This window comes from Lepus europaeus, chromosome 7 (genome assembly GCF_033115175.1).
Source record: "Lepus europaeus isolate LE1 chromosome 7, mLepTim1.pri, whole genome shotgun sequence".
Lineage (NCBI taxonomy): Eukaryota > Metazoa > Chordata > Mammalia > Lagomorpha > Leporidae > Lepus > Lepus europaeus.
Window position 1 is genome coordinate 60,321,374 of NC_084833.1, and position 23,909 is coordinate 60,345,282.

The 23,909-nt window shown below is 39.1% G+C and overlaps 1 protein-coding gene and 1 pseudogene across 1 annotated transcript; one reads left to right on the forward strand and one right to left on the reverse strand.

The window, feature by feature from the left end:
* Window positions 1-7,820: 7,820 nt before the first annotated feature.
* LOC133763812 (spindlin-1-like) lies at window positions 7,821-8,986 on the forward strand (annotated as a pseudogene).
* Window positions 8,987-11,703: 2,717 nt separating this feature from the next.
* LOC133764522 (olfactory receptor 52J3-like) lies at window positions 11,704-12,639 on the reverse strand. Its single transcript, XM_062198197.1, has one exon. It carries the CDS (start codon window positions 12,637-12,639, stop codon window positions 11,704-11,706), a length of 936 nt encoding a protein of 311 aa, XP_062054181.1.
* Window positions 12,640-23,909: the final 11,270 nt, after the last annotated feature.

A 23,909-nucleotide genomic window follows, 5' to 3' on the forward strand; every position in this document is an offset into this window, starting at 1 on the left:
TGTAAAGTTCCAAGATACAAAATCAGCATACAAAAACTGGTAGTATCCTTATATACTAATAACTAAATTTCTGAGAATGAGATTATAAGGGGGCCGGTGCCGTGACACAGAAGCTTAAAGCCCCAACCTGCAGCACCAGCATCACATCTGGGCACCAGTTCAAGTCCTGGCTGCTTCACTTCTGATCCAGCTCTCTGCTAATGCACCTGAGAAAGCAGTGGAAGATGGCCCAAGTGCTTGGGCCCCTGCACATATGTGGGAGACCTGAAAGAAGCTCTTGGCTCCTGGCTTCAGATTGGCTCAGTTCTGGCCATTGCGACCATTTGGGGAGTGAACCAGTGGATGGAAGACCTCTCTGTCTCTCTCTCAATCCATCTCTACTTCTCTCTGTAACTCTTTCAAATAATTAAAATAAATCTTTAAACAAACCAAACCCCAATAACTACCAAATAATATCTTGCAATAATTTGAACAAAGGATGTGAAAGATCACTAAATTAAAAATTTTTTAAAAAAGAAAGAACTTGAGAATGACACAAAAAATGAAACACTTTCTATGGTGGAATGAGAAGGCCATGCCAAGATGGTGCTGGCAAGTGAGCATCAGTTACGCAGGAAATGGCTTCAGAACCCACCTTGCAACAGGCAGTGATGGTTACAACATCAACCACCCCTAGACTGGATTGGCTGCCTAGACTATATAAGCTGCTGCATCTACTGAAATAAATGAGTCTGCAAGTTGCTGACCTCTAGCCTGCTTTCACCTGACTACTGGCGTCTGTGTTGTGACTCTGCGCCTCTTGCCCCCACCATGCTTCTCCTCTCAGAACAAATCCACAGGAACATCTTTCCATGTAAATATTACAAAAATGTCCATACTAATCAAAGCAACTTACAGGTCCATTACAATTCTTAAAACCACTGACATTCTTCACAGAACTAGAAAAAATAATCTTAGTTTTTTAAAAAAATAATTTAGTTTTATACTTTTTTTCCATAATAGTTTTAAAGGAAGGCAGAGAAAGAGAGAGGTCTTCCATCTGCTGGTTCACTCTCCAATTGGTCACAAAGGCCAGAGTTGCACTGATCCGAAGCCAGGAGCCAGGAGCTTCTTCCAGGTCTTCCACGTGGGTGCAGGGGCCCAAGGACTTGGGCCATCTTCTACTGCTTTCCCAGGCCATAGCAGAGAGCTTGATCAAAAGTGGAGCAGCCGGGACCCAAACTGGCACCGAAATGGAATGCCAGCACTGCAGGAGGCAGCTTTACCCAATAAGCCACAATGCTGGCCCCTCATGTATTTTTTTAATATAGACCTTTTTTTCCTTTAAAATATTTATTTATTTATTTATTTATTTATTTGAAAGTCAGAGTTACACAGAGAGAGAAGAGGCAGCAAGAGAGAGAGAGGTCTTCCATCCGCTGGTTCACTCCCCAAGTGGCCGCAACAGCTAGATCCGTGCTGCTCCAAAGCCAGGAGCTGGTAGCCTCTTCCTAGTCTCCCATATGGGTGCAGGGGCCCAAGCACCTGGGCCATTTTCCACTGCTTTCCCAGGCCATAGCAGAGAGCTGGATCGGAAGTGAAGCAGCCAGAACTCAAATCGGTGCCCATATGGGATGCTGGCACTGCAGGTGTAGGCTTTACCCACTATACCACTGCGCTGGCCCCCAGAACCTTTTTTAACCTTCCCATCCTTCATATTCTCTAGTAATTAACATTATGTGTTCAGATTCAGTTTATTTTTTAATTTACTGTTAACTCTTACATATGAAGGAAGCATGGTATTTTTCTTTCAGTATCTGTCTTATTTCACTCTACATAATGTCCTCCATTTGTTGCAAATGACAGCATTTTATTCTTTTTTATAGATGAATAGTATTACATTGATTCATATGTATAATTTGAAAGTGGACAATTTTTGATTCCATATTTTGGCTACTTTGAGCAACATGGCTACAAACGTAGAGTATGTATTTTTTGATAAAATGATTTCATGAAAATTCTAATGGAAGTACAAAAGACTTTAAATAGTCAAAGAAATCATGAACAAAAGGGATAGAGCTGGAGACACACAGTATCGGATTTCAGGACTAATTACTGAGCTATTATAATAAAATGTGTTGTAACAAAATGAGCTATTGTAACAAAATGCATTGTAGAAAATTGATATGGCACTTCTATAGAAATTGACACATAGATCAATGAAAAGGAGTACAGATTCCAGAATGGAATAGATGCATCTATAGCCATTTGAAATTTGACAAAGTCACCAAAAACATACACTGGAAAAATACAAACGCTTCAATAAACAGCGAGGAGGAAACTCAATAACATTATGCAGAAGAAGGAAGCAAGACCTCTCCCCACCCCCGCCATCATCACTACTACCACCATCACCTCTCATCCTATACAAAATCAACTCAAAATGGATCAAGGCTCTAAATGGATAAACTGGAGATGATTATGTGAAGTCAAATAAGCCAGGCACAGAAAGACAAATACTGCATGTTTTCTCTCATTTGTGGAAAAAAAAATGTAGCCAATCGGTACTTAGAGGAGTGATTTCTAGAGGCTGAGATTGTTTGGGGGAGGGTGAAAAGGAAAGCTGAAGAATGGTTACCAAAACATAATCAAATAGGAGCAACAAATTTTATTGTTGCATTGCAAAATGGGTGACTAAGTTTCATACTGCTGTATTGCATACTCTATGAATAACTGGCAGAGATGAGCTGGTAGTTTCCAGATACAAAGGAAAGATAAGGAAGTGGAAAGGCTAATTTCCTGGTTTCTTGAGTTTATGCTATGTATATGTGTTGAAATGTTGCACTGTACCCCATAAAAATAAAAGCATTACATGTCAATCAAAATGAGAAAATGTTATTTTTTAAAACACACAGACGTAACAAAAGAATAAAATGCTAACATTTGCAGAAAATGGTTGGAATTTAGGTCACTGTGTTAAGTGAAATAAACCAGATATATAACAGTAAATATCACATGTCCTCTCTTAAAAGTGGAGGAGAAAAAAAAAAAACAAGAAAAGAAAAGTTAATTTGAATTTAAAATAGTGATTACTAGAGGCTAGGAAGGAGAGGTGGAAGACAAACAGAGAGACACTGGATAAAGGGTGTCAAATAAAAGTAAAAGCCTCTAGTCAGATAAAAGTAAAAGCCTCTAGCATTTCACAGAGCACTAGTGTGAGTATAGGTTACAATAGTGCATTATGGAACTAAAGCTGAATTGGCAGGATCCAAACATAACAAAAGATGGGGTGGTATGGATGGTGACTGCTGGATGCTATCAGTTAATACTGTATACATTTGTTCAAATATTGCATTGTGCCCCATAAAGGTGAACAAATATTACATGTTAATCAAAAAGTTTAATAATAAAGAAAAGATAATGATAATGAAAATAATAAGCCAAAATATATTAAAGATTTTTAAAATCTCTATGAAAAGAACAACCTTGTGGAAAGAAATATCTACACTCAAACGTAAGAAAGTTCATTGTCCAATCTCAAATTAAATTTGCTTTAAATAATGATGCTTCAGTCAATTTTAAAGTGAGTTGGGTTTTCATTCATTCTTAGAAATGCTGATTAGGCAGTTTACAGTAATAAACTGTAAACTATTGAATGTTAAAATTCCAGGAGATGGTCACTATGGCATTCTCCTTTGGTGCCAGCATCCCTTATGGGCACCATTTGGAGACCCAGCTTCTCCATTTTGGATCCTGCTCCTTACTAATGTGCCTGGGAAAGCGGTGGAGGAAGGCCCAGGTGTTCAGGCCTCTGTTAGCCATGTGGGAGACCTGGAGGGAACTCTTGGCTCCTGGAGTCAGATTGGCCCATTGTGGCCATTTGAGGAGTGAACAGAGGATGGAGAGTATCTCCCTCTCCCTCTCCCTCTCCCTCTCCCTCTCCCTCTCCCTCTCCCTCTCCCTCTCCCTCTCCCTCTCCCTCTCCCTCTCCCTCCACCCCCCTCGCTCTTTCTCCTTCTCCCTCTCTCTTTCTATCTCTGTGTCTCTGTCTCTTCCTCTCTGTGTAACTCTGACTTTCAAATTAATAAATAAATCTTTAAAAAAATTCCAAAACTCATGTTAAAATTTTTCATTGTAACAGTATTAAGTAGGGCTTCTCTAACAATAGTTGCTATTCCGTAGAATAAAAGAAATAATGTGGCAATAATTTGGATCATTCTTCATGAAGTCTACATACCTCTTCTCATAATGCATGGTTTAAATACCTCTGACTCATTCTTTCACTGCTTAACTATCTGATTTCCCTTGGTTGATGCAGTCTTAGCAGACATATTGAAAATAAATACCTCTGATTTGTCTTGTGAAGGATATGCCCCTGCTGCCTATAACTCTTTCATGCTGGACTCTGAAATGAAACACATGGATGCCAGGACAAAACTCAAAGTCAATCAGAACTACATCCCAAAACAGAACTGGCCACAGTATATCACTGCAATTACCTTTTGTTCTAACCTCTGTGTTGTATAGTATTTGATTAAGCAGGGATATTTAAGAAAATCTAGGTAAATACTTCTTTTTACTATTCATCCAGTTATAAAATATAATAAGGTGAGGATACAATGAATGTTCTCAGAACAGTTTCAAGAAAATAGAAAATGTTTCTAAGTGGCAATTATGTAAAACTTTACACATGTCAGAAACTATAAATCTTTTCTACATTAATTTACTTTTTTGTTTATATGTTATTCTTGGTTGTATATATTTAGTCTCAGATATTATTTCAAACTTCATATAACTAGAAAACATAGGTATTAATATATCATTCAACACAAGTTCAAGCATATTTATAGGCTAAATTCCTAGATACAGAATTTCCAGGTGAAAGAAATTTGCATTTGTAAATCTGATTGATCAAGTTGTGTTTCCATTGAAGTGTACCAAGTCACTTTCTATTTTTTGTAACGCTATTTTTGATTTATGTTTTAATTTTAATAATATTTAAGCATTTGCCACATTTAATTCATATGAAAATATTAGATGCAGACACATAACTTCATCTTTTCCTGCAAAATGGATATTAATATTAAAACTGTGAGATTAATGGCAATGATCACAGAGTGAGGAAAGTAGGGGATGTGGTCCAAAAGACAGGTCACAGTGTTCGCAGTGGAACTTCAGGTAGGATGTGGAAGTTAAAAGGAAATCAGACTGAAAAAAGGCAGCAGCTGACTTGATCTGAACAAAATATTTCTTCCAAATAGCTTCAAGAGTTATGTATGCCTCATGTGGCTAGGTATGTAGTTTAAAACTTCAGAAGAAAGCCAACAAAAATGCTTGTACTGATTTCCCTAAACCTTTGTGGTTATAATATTTCATTTCATGGTTTATCAACAGTTTCTGCTTACTAAGATTCTGTGGACCATTTTATACAGCTTAACTATTATGTCTTCTATGAAATCTTCCCTGACCAACCCAGAGTAAAATGATCTCTCATTACTATAAACCCATCACCCTGAATTTATGACTTTCACTACCTTTCCATAAATTACTTCTGGAAGAGCTGAAAGTTTTTAAAAATTTTCAATACATGGTGCTGGCTCTGTGGCTTAGTGGTTAAAGCCACCGCCTGCAGTGTTGGCATCCCATATGGGTACCGATTCAAGTCCCAGCTGTCCCACTTCCAATCCAGCTCTCTGCTATGGCCTGGGAAAGTGGTAGAAGATGGCCCAAGGACGTGGGAGATCCAGAGAAATCTCCTAGCCCCTGGCTTCAGATCAGTGCGTCTCTGGCAGTTATGGCCAACTGGGGAGTGAACCAGCAGATTGAAGACCTCTCTCTGTCTCTCTCAGCCTCTCCTTCTCTCTCTCTCTGAAACTCTGCATTCGAAATAAATAAATAAATAAATAAAACTTTGAAAACAAGTCTTACAATACAGTGATTTTGTAATAAAAATACTTATGAAAATAGAATTTTATTTTTATATTCTAAAATGCAGTGTCTAGCTAGCAACTTAGCAGATTTTAGCAGTATTCAGATTCTACTCATTTATATGTCTCTAAATTCTGTACAGAAACTGATAATAATTGTAATATCTACAGAAATCTTAAATCAAGTCTAAAATATTGATCAGCATACTGCATATTAGTAACTGGTAGATATATGAAAATTGTTAGAATTTACCAAAATAGTTGATTTCATAACCCATTATACTAATCATGATGTCATACATTTCTATTCAAAGATCCCCAAATTTAATTTTATTCCTAAAAAGTTGAGGCTATACATGTGACTTCATGTTTCTTAGCATTTGGAATACATTTGCAATGAACAAAATTAAAATATTTGTAATAAACATTGAGAAATACTGTTAATTATACTTATACCATGTTAGAGGGTCTCGAGTAGGTTTATTAGCCAATTTTCTCAATACTATCATGTGGATATAAGCAATAGCAATATCCTTAGCAAAAGATAACAAATGAATACTTAAAATAATAATCTTGCTTCAAGCCATACTGTTCATTATTTATAGACTTAGAAATCTAAACCTGTTTTTCTTTCTTGACAGCTATTTGTGTTTTACCTAAGTGATAGGACAATAGCTTTGAGTTTTGTCCTCCACAGCTGTAACTTTTCAAATTTTGAAAGATATTGGGAAACATAAGCCAAAGGAAGATATTCAACCTTTTCAAGAGCTATTTGGACAAAGAATCATATTCAACCTTTTCAAGAGCTGTTTGGACAAAGAATCAATCTATGACTTCACAGATTTACAACATAACATTTTGCTTCAGGATAAATGATGTATTTTTCCCCAAAACTTTGTGTAACATCATGGTAGGTTGCCATGATATCTAACCAAATGTCCTTATTTAATTTGCACTTACTTTGAGATATTATATTGAACATCCACTCCATCACTTATACAAGCATCAGATATATTAAATTGAAATTAAAATGAAACTTTGTTGAAGAAGTTCCTTTTGGTCATGCAAATTTTACTGTACTTTTTGCTCATAAAATTAGTTTTTGACTTAGAAATCTGTCCTTTAAACTTCATCTTCATTTTATTTTAAGAAATATATGAATCTCTTGGGGCTAGTGCTGTGGCATAGCAGGTAAAGCCGCTGCCTCCAGTGCCGGCATACCATGTGGGTGCTGGTTCAGGTTCCAGCTGCTCCACTTCTGATCCAGCTCTCTGCTATGGCCTGGGAAAGCAGTAGAGGATGGCCCAAGTCCTTGGACCTGTGCACCGGAGTGGAAAACCCGGAAGACTCTCCTGGCTCCTGGCTTCTGATCAGCGCAGCTCCAGCTGCTGCGGCCAATTGGAGAGTGAACCAGAGGATGGAAGACCTCCCTCTCTCTGCCTCTCCTTCTCTGTGTAACTCTGACTTTCAAATAAACAAGTAAATCTTTAAAAAACAAGCAAACAAAAAGAAATATATGAATCCCATTGGGCTGCGATAGGACCCCAGGAGATGGGTCTCCGGTGTGCAGGCCCTTGCAGGCTGCCCCAACGCTGGGGTGTGGTGCCCCCATCCTTGGTGACCTTGAGTAATCTCAGAAGCTCAGGGATCATGGCTCAGGGGCTGCAGACCCGGCCCTCCTCAGGTGTCATCATGATCAATGGCTCTCCCTCAGCTTTGCAGAGAGTGGTGGTAAGGAACGGCTTGGGTGACAAACATCGTTGCTGGCGATTTAATGGAGTTTTGTTGAACTTGCAAACGAAACATTTGGATAGTGGATTAATGAGAACATCGAAATTCTTTGGAAAGTTTCAAATTAGAGGATATGTACTTTTCACCCTAGGCCAGCAGCTCTGCTCACATAAATGCAGATAAATGAAGACCCCATTTGGAACAACACCTGGCCAGCGGTCCAGAGCAGGCCATGCTGGAGTGTTTGCAAATGATGATGAAGCTGGACATCACAAAACAAAACAACAACACTGGGACAGTGTAGGGCCCAGCAAACCTGTTTCCCAGCTCTCTGGTGCAACATTGTAGGATACAGGATGCAGGATTCAGCGTTGGTGGAAAGAGGGGAATGGCCCTGTCATCCAGTAGAGAAGAATTGTCTTGGACCAGGTTCCTGTGAATCCTTCTTTGTATCTTATAAAATACCATGGATTTGACTATTTTTATGGACTAGAACTTAATAAAGATTAGAGAGTTTCTGCACTTGTTCTCTCTGATAGAGTTGCAACATCTCAAATCAGTGTTGCACACTTAGCAGACACACTGATTGGGAAAACAGTAGAGCATATGTTTAAGACTGAGGAGGACTCTAAAGATATGTGGCGGGGGGCGGTCTTAGCATGAACACCTGTTAGGAAAACACATTCTTTTATGAGAAAGACCCTGTCCTGTGCATGTACCAGCTCCTCAATGATTACAAAGAAGAAAACCTTCACACCATGCCTGATTCTAATGATTCATCTCCAGCAGGAAAAAGGAGAAGTTGTGGGCAGCCTGGCAAGCAAACAAGTTGAATATGCCAAAGAAGATGGCTCAAAAAGTACTGACATAGTCATTCATCAAGTAGAAGACAAGCCATCCATCCATTTCTTTTTTTCTTTCTTTCTTTCTTTTTTTTTTTTTTTTTTGACAGGCAGAGTGGACAGAGAGAGAGAGAGACAGAGAGAAAGGTCTTCCTTTGCCATTGGTTCACCCTCCAATGGCCGCCGCGGCCGGCGCACTGCAGCTGGCGCACCGCGCTGATCCGAAGGCAGGAGCCAGGTGCTTCTCCTGGTCTCCCATGGGATGCAGGGCCCAAGAACTTGGGCCATTCTCCACTGCACTCCAGGGCCACAGCAGAGAGCTGGCCTGGAAGAGGAGCGACCAGGACAGAATCCGGTGCCCCAGTAGGGACTAGAACCCGGTGTCCCAGTGCCGCAAGGCAGAGGATTAGCCTGTTGAGCCACGGCACCGGCCATCCATCCATCCATTTCATCAAGTTTGATGATAATTTCCAAATTTATATCTATGATTCAGTGAAAACATTTTAGATGTCATCATGAACTTTGCCAAATTTGTGGAAATATTAAATGTATAATTTGTAGGAAAAAAAGAAATATACATTTTTTGCTGTGAGCTTTATATGAGCTAAATAGATGAGAGGATACTGGATTACAATGATTTTCCCAATATTTTTGTCTTTGAGCTGTATTTGTCTTTAAGTTGTAGGACATGAAAACAAAAAAGATAATTAATGATTGAAAACAGGGAAAAATTTGAGGATGAAAGACAGTGTCAGAACCTGAAAACAAGGTTGTCTGAGTTTTTAAAAAAAGCACGTTATTACACACTGATAATTTATACCAATCCTATCACACCAACAAGACACAGTGTATACTTTCTTTCTAAAGATAAGACACTGAGTTTATTTCTTTGAGGGATGATATTGATAGTCCTGTGTAGTACTGAGCTGAGGGATCACATGCTGGACAGAGGTTAAAATCAATTTTAAAAATTAAATTATTAACATGAAAATATGCTCTGAATTTGATGTGCTTTGTTTTTAAATATTAAATTTGGAATGTACTTAAAATAAGACATAACACCCAAATAAAAGAAAATACTAGAAAGTTTTGTTGGATGTGCTTTTGGCGAGAAAGCCACAGAGAAATCATGATGATCATCTTCTTATCTACAAGAAAGAATAGCACCTCCCCAGGAGGAAAGGAAACGCATTCTTCTAATAACCATATTCATATATTCATTGTGTTTCCCACCCCTCATTAATTCCCACCAGGAAGTTCTCACTGAAGACTCCAGTCCATGAATCTTATTAGAGAGATAATTAATCTTAATATATGAACCATAAAGATTCCTGTTCTGGTCCATTTATTCACAGAAAGAAAATCTAAAGTCCTTTTTGTACCATGAGACGTGAATACACTGTCACAGAATTAGTTCCTAGCCTCCTGAGCAGTCCTCCCTGCATCTGTTTCATCATTATTTGTGTGTGTGCATCATTGGTTCCCCAAGCACTTGGGAAGAGTCATCAATAAATTGTTTCTGCCTGCCTCCACCCTACCCTTGGAGTCATGGTGGTGTTAGGTATTTATAAGACAACACAAACTATGTGGAAGAACACCCAGAAAATCCTTGCTAAGTTAGCTGACTTTGAAAATGGTTTTTGTTCTTGAAATTGTCTGAGATTCATCTACTTTAGCACAGCATCAAGTCTCAAAGAATGGGTAGACATAGCATTACATAAATAAAGAAGTTTTTGCAGAGAAATAAGTTACCCACTCACATGTTTGCATGGGTTGCAATAATGTTTGCACCAAAATAAACTTATCTTTCATTTCTATCTCCCACAGACCTTTGAAGTATCTTTGTAGTTAGATGGTTGTCTAAAAACATTAGACACACACACAGAGAAAGAATCAGGATTAAGCATAATTTTAAATTCCAGTGTTTGAAATCTGTACAAATAAGTCCCTCTTATATACAAGATTTTCATTATTTAACACAAGTATTGTTTGCAGATACTTTCACTCCATGCTTCTCCAGAAAGAGAAGCAAATGACATTGAGAGGGCACATGGTGCCTACAGGTTTTTATGAAAAGTAAAGTTACTAAAATTAAAGAAAAAACTATACATTTTTAAAAATAGAGAAACTACATGCATTTAGATTTATAATTGAGATATTTATCAAGATCTTCCTTATTTTTCATTTTAATGTAGTCTGTTTTCAGGGAAAATCAAGGTAATAACAACACTAACTGTTCCCAGCTGGCAGAGTACCCTATTTTCAAACACAGAGATACAGTGTCACTTGATTTCCATAACTGAAAATTGAAAGGATTTCCAATGGTGTGACTCTTCCCTACTATAATGAAATCCTACATTCAGGAGACTAAACAACACCACTGTGTTGAATAAAATGGAGCTTTAGATAAGAAAGCCTTCTCCAAAGTTGTCAGTCTAGGATCTGCAGGATTCCCCTTTGGAAAAAAAAAAAAATACTTGTTTGAGAGAGAGTGACTGAGAGAGACAGAGACAAAAAGATGGAGAAGGTCCCTTCTCCTGATTTACTCTTCAAGTGCCTGAAAAGTCAGAGTGACCAAAATCAGCCATTGGTAACTCAGTTTGGATCCCCCACTTGGGTGACAGGGACCCAACTGCTTGAGCCATCACCAGCTGCCTCCCAGAATCAGAATTAGCAAGAAGCTGAAATCAGGAGCCAGAAGGAGGAGTTGGCCCCAGGAACTGGGATGTGGGTCTCTGGGGTAGCCAAACAGCCACCCGCCAGTAGGATCTTTTGATATGGAGATTATTTTTAAAAAATAATCACCTGGATGGGGCTAGCATTGTGGTATAGCAGGTTAAGCCACCACCTGCAAAACCGGAATCCCATATGTTTACCAGTTCCAGTCCCAGCTCCTTCACTTCTGATCCAGCTCCCTGCTAATGTACCTAGAAAAATAATGAATGATGATCCAAATGCTTGGGCACTTGCACCAAGGTGAGAGACCCAGATGAAGCTCCTGGTTCCTGGCTTCAGCCTGGCCTAGGCCTGGCCATTGCAGCCATTTGGGGAGTGAAACAGCAGATGGAAGACCAACCTCTCTCTGAATCTCTCCCTCTCCCTCTTCCTCTCTATAACTCTGACATTCAAATAAATAAATAAATCTTTTCAAAAAGTCACCTGGAGTAGTGTCCAAATTTACTTCTGTAGTTATATCCATACCCTAAGATCTAAAGAAACAACATTCACTTGGAGATGAAAGCGTGGACCACACGTTCACGAATCTGCTTTGTTCTCACACCATAGATAATAGGGTTGAGGGCAGGTGGAATGACCACATAGAGGTTGGCAACAAGAATATGGACATAACGAGGGATATTTTTGCCAAATCGGTGAGTGAGGAAGGAAAAGAGGGAGGGTGTATAGAAAACGCACATAACCCCAACATGTGAGCCACATGTGCTCAGTGCCTTCTGCCGAGCATCTTGAGAAGGGAGGCGGAAAACAGCACGGAGAATATAGCCATAAGAGATTCCAACCAGGAACACATCCAAAATCAGGAAAGAAGCTACAAAAAGCCCATAAATGGCATTGATGCGAATGCTTGCACAAGCCAACTTGGCAATGCCCATGTGCTCACAGTAGGAGTGGGCAATAATTCTAGCTTCACAGAAGGGCAGACGATGGGTTAGGTACAGAATGGGCAACATGAGCAGGACTGGGCGCATTATAATACACACTCCAATGCCTGCCAAAACTCGGGAGGTCAGGATGGTTGTATAGTGGAGGGGTGCACAGATAGCCACATAGCGGTCAAAGGCCATTGCCAGCAGGACTGCAGACTCCATTCCTGTGAAAGTGTGTATCAGAAACATCTGGGCCACACAAGCTCCAAAACCAATCTCATGTGCATCAAACCAGAAGATACCCAACATACGAGGCACTGAGGATGTGGAGAGGGCTAGATCTATAGCTGATAAGATGGCCAGAAAGTAGAACATTGGATCCCGCAGAACACGGTCAGACCAGATGACCAGTAGAATTGTAGCATTACCCAGCAGAGCCATCAAGTAAACAGAACAAAAGGGCAGGGAAATCCAGCCATGGGAAGCCTCAAGTCCCGGGATGCCTGTGAGATAAAAGGTGTCTGGGTGGAAAGTGGTCATGTTGGTGTAGATCATCTTGTCATTGATGAGAAGTTGACCTCTAAAAGGGAAATCAAGATTTATAAATGCTCAACTCAAAATTAATCTCATCTGCATTTTTCTTATAAAAAAAGAAAGCTAAAACTTGAATCCAAGTCAGACACACACTGAGCAGTCTCCTAATTGGGGGAGAAACTGGCTTTGTGATGGGTCTGTCACTGAGGTTTTGGAAAATACATAGTAACTTGTTCAAATGCCACACAAAATCTAGAAAGAATAAGAAGAATCATGCGTACCTTGAGATCTCAGTCTTCCTTGAAGACAAGGCATATTTAACTTGAATACATCAACTTATAAACTCAGAGACAGACACCAACTTTGGCACAAAGAACATAACAATATAATCAAATAGGTGTACCTAGACATGTAGAAAGAGAAAATCAAGCAGTTTTTCTTAAGCTAGTGTGCTTAATATCAACATTTTCAGAATACGTATTTGGCTTATCAGACCATAAATGAAGTGGTACTTCATTAATTCATCCTTTCCATGTTGACTTTACACCACCACAGATGCTCTATATTATATCTCAGAAAGATGGCAAACACTGTAGCTGGAAATCACTGCAGGGAAGAAATGCCTCTCTTTTCCACTAGGATTCTGATGGAAATTAAACAGATAAAGAAGAACAAATTTTCTACTGGCTGCCAAATTCCTAGTAATTTGGATTTCCTCCCTCCCTTCCTTCCTTCCTTCCTTCCTTCCTTCCTTCCTTCCTTCCTTCCTTCCTTCCTTCCTCTTTCTTCCTCTATCTCTCTCTCTCACTATAGGAAAAAGGAGGTAAAGTAAGAAGGAAGGAAATGAGGGAAGAAAATACAAAAATAAAAGAAAGAAATGAAAGTGAAAGGAATTAAGGGAATCTAAGTGAGTAAAGAGAAAATTAAGAGGGAAAATTACAAATCTGAGGAGGTACAAGTTGCTTTTAGAAGGTAGAGATACCCCAGGCAGTAAAGTTTACAAGATTACATGGAATGTCTGTCTCTAGTCTCCTTATTTCTCTATCTCCTCTTCTTAGTCATAAATTTATAAAGATGCACTTAATTCTGGTTTCTGATAACACTGTTTAACATAATAATGGGAGACTATGCTGTAATATTCAATCGTCAATCACAGTGGATATTATCTTTCATACCATAACCTTAAATTCCTTCTGTGGAAAGTGGTCCAGCTTAACTAGTAAAGACTCATTTCAGTCAGGACATCTTTCTACAGTAAAAAGAGAGCATCAGCTTACTAAGTATGGCTATGGTCTATTCCTTAGCTGTTAGGGGTCTCTGATCACCACCCATCTCCAATTTGCATTTATGGGAAGCTCACCTCCAGCAGGAAGAGGGCCAGAGAGCTTTCATGTGTTACTAAAGGAAGAATTTTATACTAGCAGTGCTTAAGGCCCTGGAGACTTCTCTGAAATCAGTCAGCTCAAATCCCTTCTGTGAAACAGGCCTAACTCCTCAGGGTCTCATGGGAAACATGCAGCTTTCTGCACCAGGAATAGAGGGACTGATGTAGAGGCAGACACCTCCCCATTCACCTGCCTCTAGACATACATGTTGTTAATAGGACGTTAGCACTATAGAAATAATACTAAAATATATTCACACGAGGCGGACAGAATCTCTTCTTGGATAAATGTCACATTCTGTTTTATTAGATAGTACAGTAGAGCACATTTGGAGTGTTAATTACCAATACTTGTTGCTACACTTCACACATCCATTTCTTAGTAGTCACCAATAGTTTACAAAGATAGCATGGTTATCAAAGAAGATAAAAGAGATCAAAGATGGTTTTCATGCAGTTCTCATCTTACTGGCATTAAATATAAGTTAATAAAAACTAATATGAAAAGGCATAAAAGTAACAGAACATGATATGTATTTATAGATGTGAAATACAGGGAAACCAAAGACAGGAAAGGAAAGGCATTATATCCAAAACGTACAAAGAAACAAATAAGGGTGTGTTTCAATGTAATGAATAAAAATGGAGGTAAAATTGTACCACTTAATTATGAAACAGTCTCTCTCTCTCTCCCTCTCTCTCTCTCTCTCTCTCTCACACACACACACACACACACAGGAAGAAGGGAGGGAACTAGGGAATAACTTCTAGAGAATAACTTAAATCCTCATCTATATAATAAGAAATCACTACATCCAGTTTGAAATGAATGAATCACTAGATTTTTAAGTGATAAATTGCAAAGTGATGTAAAATTAAATGCCAGCATACACATCAGGACCATTTCAAAGTGGCTGTCTCCTGGGATATTAAATTTGTTAGGATTAGGGAAGGCATGATATTTTCCATTAAAATCCATGTGGTAATGCTATTACTAAATTTTAAAAACTCAAAGCTTTCTGAGACATATAAGCAATATACTTTCCTAGAATACATGAAGATATGAAGCAAATGTAATTTGGGCTTCTGTTTGTGTTACAGGAAACACTTTATATTTCAAATATGCAATTGACTGGCAGAACAGAAGCATATGTTATTATTTTAGATTATCTTGCCTTTCCTTTTGTGGAAAGGCACTTTCCACTTGCAATGCTAACATTTTTGGAGATGCACATTAACCAATTCCTCCCCAACGTTAATCCTCTCAGGTTACTGATTTTCATCTGAATGACCTCTTTTCTGTGTCTTTCCCCTCCTCCTGTGCCAATCACATGCAGATAGACATTTTCTGTACACTGTGAAGTTTTAAAATATAACTGCAGCTCAGTTAAAATGTTTCAAAGAATCACAAATTCTATGCTCTTCTATGATGCTACGCTGCCAGCAATCATTAGTATTGCTATTGTGTCATGCTAGGAACAAGAGAGAATTTTGAAAAACTGTTTGTGGGGCCGGCAAAGATTGCCCAAGTTCTTGGAGCCCTGCACCCACGTGGGAGACCCAGAAGAAGCTCCTGGCTCCTGGCTTCGGATTCGCTCAGCTATGGCCATTGCAGCCAACTGGGGAGTGAACCAATGCTTAAAACATTCAGCAGAAATAAAACCCTAAACATGCCCCACCACAAAGCCTGGACTAAAAGACAAGATACAGAATTTTTTTTCTCCTCATCTTCTCAATCTGTAGCTTGGTACCACTGAAAAGCATCAAATATGTAAGGAATGCTTAATGCTTATCTTTTGGAAAAATGTTAACATATTCTCTTATGCTAGGATTCTAAAACCAAGATTTTATATTTTGTTTTCTGGTTTTTTTGTTTGTTTTTTTCCTAATTGTATCATTCCACTTAGGTACAAAATACAGAAAAACCTAACTGAATGAGAAGAGTAAAATGATACAAAATTAAAATTTTCTCATTTGAGTTTTCACTCTTTTTTTTTTAGACAGTGATTTAGATTAGACAGCGAGAGAGGGAGAGACAGAAAGGTCTTCCTTTCTGTTAGTTCACCCCCAAATGGCCGCCACAGCCAGCGCGCTGTGCCCTTCTGAGTTTTCACTCTTTAAAGCCAGTGATAAATTTAAAGGTACACAGAAGATCCTTAAATGTGTAGTATACCCATCTTTTGAATAGAAAAAAATAAAACAGTGGCAAATAAAAATACCAATAACTTGTGTTTAATTAAATATAAGAATACTACTAACCAAAGTTTCCATAAAGAAAAAGAATAGTTGAACCACTTATTAGGGTATAGTATGCTCATTACATATTATCAGCTAAAGTGCATGTATTCATAACATTTAAGTTGTGTAATGAATTTCATGTAATTCTTTATAGAAATGGCAAATAATACAATATGAATAATAAGAATGAAAGCTTAAGATGCCACTTTTTAAAAAGATTTTTATTTTATTTATGTGAAAGAGAGTTACAAACAGAAGTAGAGACAGAGGGAGAGAAAGGTCTTGCATCTGTTCCTTCACTCCCCAAATGACTGCAATAGTGGAGCTAAGCCGATCCAAATCCAGGAGCCAGGAGCTTCTTCCACTTTGCCCACATAGGTGCAGGGACCTAAGGACTTTGATCATCCTCCATTGCTTTCCTGGGTGCATTAACAGGGATCTGGATGAGAACTGCACCAGCTGCGACTGGAACCAGTGTCCATATGAGAGACTGGTGCTGCTGCAGGCTAAGACTTTACTGTTGCACCACAGTGGCAGTCCCAAGCTATCACTTTAAAAGACTATATTTAGAAAGCACAGTACTCACCCTCCTAGAATTTAGGCTTCAGGTCCTGCTTGGGTGCCATTTATAAGTGATTCGCAGCCTCCTCCTTCTCCCACCACCCCTGGTTATTGCACCCTACTCTCTACCTCACCCAACTCAGTGTCAGATGCTCCATCAGGACTCACTAATGTTTGCATCCCTGTAAACACATTTTTGTTCTTAGTCCTTCTCTTGTACAAACCATGTACTTTGAAGATGTTAGTGTATAACAGAATTGATGTTTGTTTTCTGTTTGATTTTGAACAGAGAAAATAAAAGTAGTTGAAGCTCCTTTTTATCTTTTCTTACTGTTTTTTTAAATGTAATACAGAGATGGTTTCCCATATCTTATTTATTTATTTATTTATTTATTTATTTTTGGACAGGCAGAGTGGACAGTGAAAGAGAGAGAGAGACAGAGAGAAAGGTCGTCCTTTGCCATTGGTTCACCCTGCAATGGCCGCCACGGCCAGTGCACCACGCTGATCCAAAGGCAAGAGCCAGGTGCTTCTCCTGGTCTCCCATGGGGTGCAGGGCCCAAGGACTTGGGCCATCCTCCACTGCACTCCCGGGCCACAGCAGAGAGCTGGCCTGGAAGAGGGGCAACTGGGACAGAACCAGCGCCCCGACCGGGACTAGAACCCTGTGTCCCGGTGTTGCAGGTGGAGGATTAGCCTGTTGAGCCGCGGCGCTGGCCCTTTTCTTACTTTTTCTTTTTTTTTTTTTTTTTTTTTTTTTTTTTTTTTTTTTTTAGTGGGAGGTAAAATAGCAAGGTTTATTAGGGAAAGAACATCTGTAAGGACAATTGGGCACCTCTCCCGACAGAGCCTGAGACTGGGGAGGAGGAAGGAGGGAGGTTACATGTTGAGTGGAGAGATTACACTGACCAGGCCAGCCAGGCGGCTCAGCAAAGATGCAGAGAGCTGAGCAGGCAGTCCAGTTGAGGCTGGGGGTTTTTAAGGAGATGGGTCTTGCTTCCCCACCTCTGCTCCTCTTGGAACAAAGGGCTTTTTGGATGTAAATAGAAAAACTTCTGTTGAAGGTCTGACACAAAGTACTTTATGGATGCAAATGTTATCAGACAGGAGGAACAGAGCAGGGTGTTTGAGATGCAGATACTGGGCTGCACCTGGTAGATTGTGGAAGATTGTCAGGCAGAAGGGGTGGGGACCTCCACCTGGCAGGTTATCAGGTAGATAGTGAAGTGAGGGTTAGGCCAGCAGGATGGCAGACCAGAGGGTCCCACCACCCACAGAAGCATGGATTTATCCACCATGTATGAGTACAGTACTTTTAGGACAGGTTCAGAATCCAGGTGAGAAGTGAACAGCACCCTGGGGGAGCACCAAAGGAGAAAAAAACACATTGAAAAGCATTACGTTTCACTTAGGCACATGACCCCTCCCCTAGCCTGGCTCAGTGTGCTACTCAAAGGCATCCTTAAGCCCCAGAATTCCCTTATGGGGTGAAAAGGGAAAAAATGCGGTATAGTTACACAAATGGAATGGCAACTGCCCTTTGAAAAGAAGACTTGTCATGTGACAGCATGGATAAACCTGGAGGAAATTAGTGTAGTTAAATAAATCAGGCACAGAAAGATAAACACCAGCATTTCTCACCTATATATAGGATCTAAAATGGCAAATTCAAAGACACAGAGGAAAAAAAAATGGTGCTTAAGAGAAGCTGGGGGATGGAGCATTTGGAATGATGATGAACAAAGGATACAAAGTTTCAGTTTGACTTTTGAGGCTTATGTAATCCCATACAACACTTGCCTTCTACTAAACAAAAGGGGAAAATGTTAGTAAAATGGTGCTGTCTTATCTATGGTGCCATCTAAGCCCTACACGCTATCTTAGGCTTTGGCCCTGTCACCATCTTGTACAATAAGCTTCAATCCTAAGTCCAGCCAGTCTTACTAGAAGTCAGGTGACCCAATGGCTCAATCACAAGTACCATCTCCACCTCCATCCTAATGGTATTTGCTGTTCCCACTTCCTTACCTCTGCAAAGCTATATAAGACTTGTTCTCCTAGTACAGGCTGCTGATTCTTTTGTGCACAGAGAGGCAGCCTGTAGGGTTTCCCCCACCTGACAATAAATCTTTTCCCTTACTACAGCATTTGGTGTGTTTTGTCGTGGCCTTTCCTGTCAAGAACTTTACCTGTCTAACTTCATCTAGGACCATGCACATAAGGCAAATCAATTTTGGTTAGTTTTTGGCATGTTCACAATTGACTATGAAAATACCACCAAAAGTATTGATTTGGGATTATATATGAATTTTAGTGAATTGGCAAATATGAGATTCATGAATAAAGAAGCTCAAAGACATAAATATAATTTAGGCAAGCTGTATACTTAGTAGACAAGCTGTGTACTTAAGACATGAAGAATATAATTAAGTTTAATAGTTATATTATAAAATTCCAGGGGGAGTGTGTGGCCTAAAGATTAGGATGCCAGTGAAGAAGCAGATGTCCCATTTCAGAGTGCAAGGATTTAAGTCTGGCTCCGGACTGAGCTTCCTGCCAGTACAGAATCTGGGCAGCGGGAAGTGATGGCTCGAGGGGTGGAGACCTGAACTGCGTGTCCATATCCCAGCTTCAGTCTCGGCTTGGGTGCATCACAGGTATTTGGGGAAGCGATGAGATTACACTCTCTCTCTCTCTCCCTTTCTTTTCCTCTCAATAACAAAGAAAGCTACTTTATGACTTTGTCATATTTTCTTTTTTACTTCCAAAGCCTACAGTTAAAAAACTGTGAGAATGACAAATGCATGTAGCAAATAATTGTTTAAATAGTTAATGGGGGGGAAACTCATGCAAAAACAACCAATAAAAACAGATGGCTTAGAGGAATGTGTGTTTAAAGGTGCCGAATTTTCCACATTAATGTTTATATGCAATCCAATCCTCATTTATTCCATGCAATTAAGCAATTTTTTATAATATTTGTTCTGATGAATTATAGAAATAATAAGGAATATATCACAACACAAATGGTTAAAAAACTGTAAATTTTAATATTATTTGAATACACAAAATCATATACTTGTGAAAATAATAAAATATATGTTAGCCAATCATGTCAAGTGACATGAATGATGTTCTTGCTTTCTCTATATATTTACAGTATGAAAAATAAAAAAAAATTATCTAAAGTAAATGAATGAGACACCATCTTTGCTTTGTTAAAAATATTTTTGTTTATTTGGAAGGCAGACTGACATCAAGAGATAGAAACAGTCAGAGGGAGAGGTCTTATATCTGCTGGTTCATTCTCCAAATTCCCACAAGAGCCAAAGCTGGGCTAGGTCAAAACCAGAAACTCAGAATTTCATACGACTCTCCCACTTGGGTGGAAGGGACCCATTACTTAAGCCCTTGTCACCTACTGCTTTCCAGAAACTGGGATGGAAGTGGGGTGGTGTCTTGAACATAGGATCTTCAATATGAGATGCAAGCAACCCAATGAGTATTTTAACCACTTCACCAAACCCCTGCCCCCATCTTTCATTTTTCAGTACACACATAGGATATAATTAAAAATCAACTGAGACTCAAGCAATCCTATGAGAGGCAGTCTCCAGAGACAGTCAAGAAAGATTCATATCCATCCCCAGCTGCTGGTTCTAACAACTCAGAAACTGAATTCTGCTCATTTCCCTGACATGAGGTAATCATCCCAACTCCACACCCATGACAACCTTATGCCCTTGGAAGTGCTATAACTGGGCTCATCTGGAACCCTTTAAGTAATGAGAACACTGAAGTCTCTCTCGGGCTGGTTGGGTGCTCATTCTGATAAGCACAGAGCCCCTACTGAGGTAAGGCACTATCATTATGTCACAAGTTAGGCAAATAGTGAGATGGGATGTTTCTGAAAAACAGGCTTATGTAGGATTTCTTGGGGACTCTGAGGAGACTGCATGTATCTTACCAACAATGACATCTCACTTCAAATAGTTGAGACTATGGCTTGCAGCTTTCCTTGAGAATGTGCTTATCACAGTACCCCAGAGGGAGACTGATGAAGGAGAAGATGGGAGTAGATGTTTCAGTGCCATATTCTGAGAAACCTTAGAGATCTATGATATGTAAGCAGTGTGTTCAGTTTGCTAAAAGTAGTTGGAAACACATTTTGTGATATTACATGCACAAAACCTTATAAGGTACACATCTCCTCATAAAGGATGACAAATTTTATAATTCTATTTGGCTTCAAATTCAAGCTGCATGAATTTGTAGTAGAACAGATATGAGTAAACTCATGGAACATTCTTAATATGCTTTCCTACCTGGGCAGTTAAGTATGACTACATACCAAAAACAGTCTTAAGGATTAAATCAGATAATGTCAGCAATAAAATACAAACAACCTAATATATGTTCAAGTCATGTAGATTTATATTTTTTTTCTAAAGAGGTGGATAGAGGACTAGCATATGGCCAGAAGACATTATAGGTCATTTATTTTTCCTCTCCCAAGGCATATATTTTCCCACCGAAATTCCCTTTTCTTCACCATGTAGTCAGAAAATAAGAAAAGTCCTACAATTCAGTTTCGTTGAGACTGACTCCAGAGTATATGTCAAACTTTAAAAGTATTAATTCAATACAATATTCGAGGATTAATATAGATGATGACAATTTTAGACAACTAGATTTATAGTGATTTAAGATTTGCTCTCTTAAATATATATTAAAACTATTTACTGGAAAAATAATACTCTCTTGCTTTCTCCTTTTTTCTCTTTATTCATTAACTGAAGCAATAAGCAAATATATAGAAAGGAACTATTTTTGCTGTGTATGAATTTACAATAAGATAATGGATAAATATCTGTAGAAATGTAAAATACAATACTATAAAACATGTGCAATATCATAGGAACACCAAGGGTTACATACTTCTCTATAACTTTCCATCCATCACGCATTTTAGACTGTTTCTAATTTGAGTATTTATCATTTTAAATTATATATTTTTTTGACAGGCAGAGTGGACAGGGAGAGAGAGAGAGAGAGAAAGGTCTTCTTTTTTGCCGTTGGTTCACCCTCCAATGGCTACCACAGCCGGCGCGCTGCAGCCGGCACACCGTGCTGATCCGAAGGCAGGAGCCAGGTGCTTCTCCTGGTCTCCCATGGGGTGCAGGGCCCAAGAACTTGGGCCATTCTCCACTGCACTCCTGGGCCACAGCAGAGAGCTGGCCTGGAAGAGGGGCAGCTGGGACAGAATCCGGTGCCCCAGTAGGGACTAGAAACCCGTGTGCCGTCACCGCAAGGTGGAGGATTAGCCTATTGAGCCGTGGCACTTGCCTAAATTATATTCTATGCTTATAAAATTCTCTGAACAAATGTGATTTCATTATATGCATACATACATGTTTAACTTTTATGCGCATATTTTAGTATCAGTGGAAAATATTCTGCATTATTTTTTATTTGAATGTATTTTACATCAGTGCATGTAAATATATCTTATTTTTTAAGCTTAGCTGATTACATCATAATGTTACTGTGATGTAGATTTTAAGCTTCATTATTACACTATTGATAGATATTTTTAATGATTCAACATTTATTCTGTTATAGACAGTTTTATAAGAAACACTGTGTATGCTTCCACATGTATAGGTGAGAATTTTTCCCTAGGTTAAGTAATTTGTTTTACTCAAATATTCAAAATAATAATTATTACAATTGTTACTCAAACTTGTTTCTTTACTAGTTTATCTTCAGAACTACTCTTTAACTGAAAACTTACTACTATTTGTTACCACAAATCTTGCTTAGAAATATAATGCATGCTTTGTGCCATATATACTTTTTAGATTTCTGGATTGTAAGCAATGGTAAGGGTTATTTTAAGTGATGAGACACCCTTCATTGAGCTTTTATTTAAAAGATTTATTTATTTGTGTCGAAGGCAGAGTCACACAAAGAGAGGGAAAGACAGAGAGAAAGGTCTTCCATCCACTGGTTCACTCCTCAGATGGTTACAACAGTTAGTGCTGGGTCTGGCCAAAGCCAAGAGCCTGGAACTCTATACAGGTGTCCCATGTGAGTACTGGGGCCCAATCAATAGGGCCACCTTCCATAGCTTTCTAGATCATTAAAAGAAAGCTGGATAGGAAGTGAAGCAGTGAGGACTCAAACTGGCACTCATATGGGATGCTGGCTTCACAGGCAGCAGGTTAACCCATTGTACCAAAATGCTGGCCCCTCAGCATTTCTTTTGGGAAATGTACTTAGATTGTGTAAAGGGATACAAAAAAAAAATAGAAAAAGCAAAGTTTAAATAGCATAATATGGGAATCTTGACAGAAGCACAAATAAGGATTAAAGAATACACAGGTTTAAGATGGAAAAATGAGAAGAATATAAAAATGCATTAGGTTGGTGAGTATTAGACTCCTAATTGAAAACTGGGCACAATAGGGACCTTAGTATAATTGTTAATTTTCATGCTGGTCAGAGCTCATCAGTTGAGAGCAAGTACATTGGGGAAAGGCTAAGTGGAAGATAAAGGCTTAGATTTGGATCTACTCCTTTAGGAATTATGAATAGAAGTGCCATCTGTATTCACAATAAAAGTAATGCTAGTGATATTTTATTTATGTTTTTAAAGATTTTACTTATTTATTTGGGAGTTACAGACAGAGAGGGAGAGACAGAGAGAAAAGTCTTCCTTCTGCTGGTTCACTCCCCAAATGGCTGCAACTGCTGGAGCTGGACCAATCCAAAGACAGGAGCCGGGAGCTTCCTCTGAGTCTCCCAAGCATCTTCCACTTGGGCCAACTTCCACTGCTTTTCCAGGCCACAAGCAGAAAGCTGGATCAGAAGTGGAGCAACCAGGACGTGAACCAGCACTCACATGGGATGCTGTTATCACTGGCAGAGGCTTAGCCCTCTACACCACAGCTCTGGCAGCCAATCTTTTAATATTGTATGCATAATAACCCCAATCCTCTCTATTTACACAAATGAAAATAGATTGGCCAGTAACTCAGGCAATTTATCACTAACATGAAGAATGAGAGCTCTAGAATGAATGGGCTGGAAACCAGGTCCTTCACTT

Excerpts from the sequence above, each read along its gene's own strand:
- LOC133764522 (XM_062198197.1), bottom strand. The coding sequence starts at position 12,639 with ATGATCTACACCAACATGACCACTTTCCACCCAGACACCTTTTATCTC.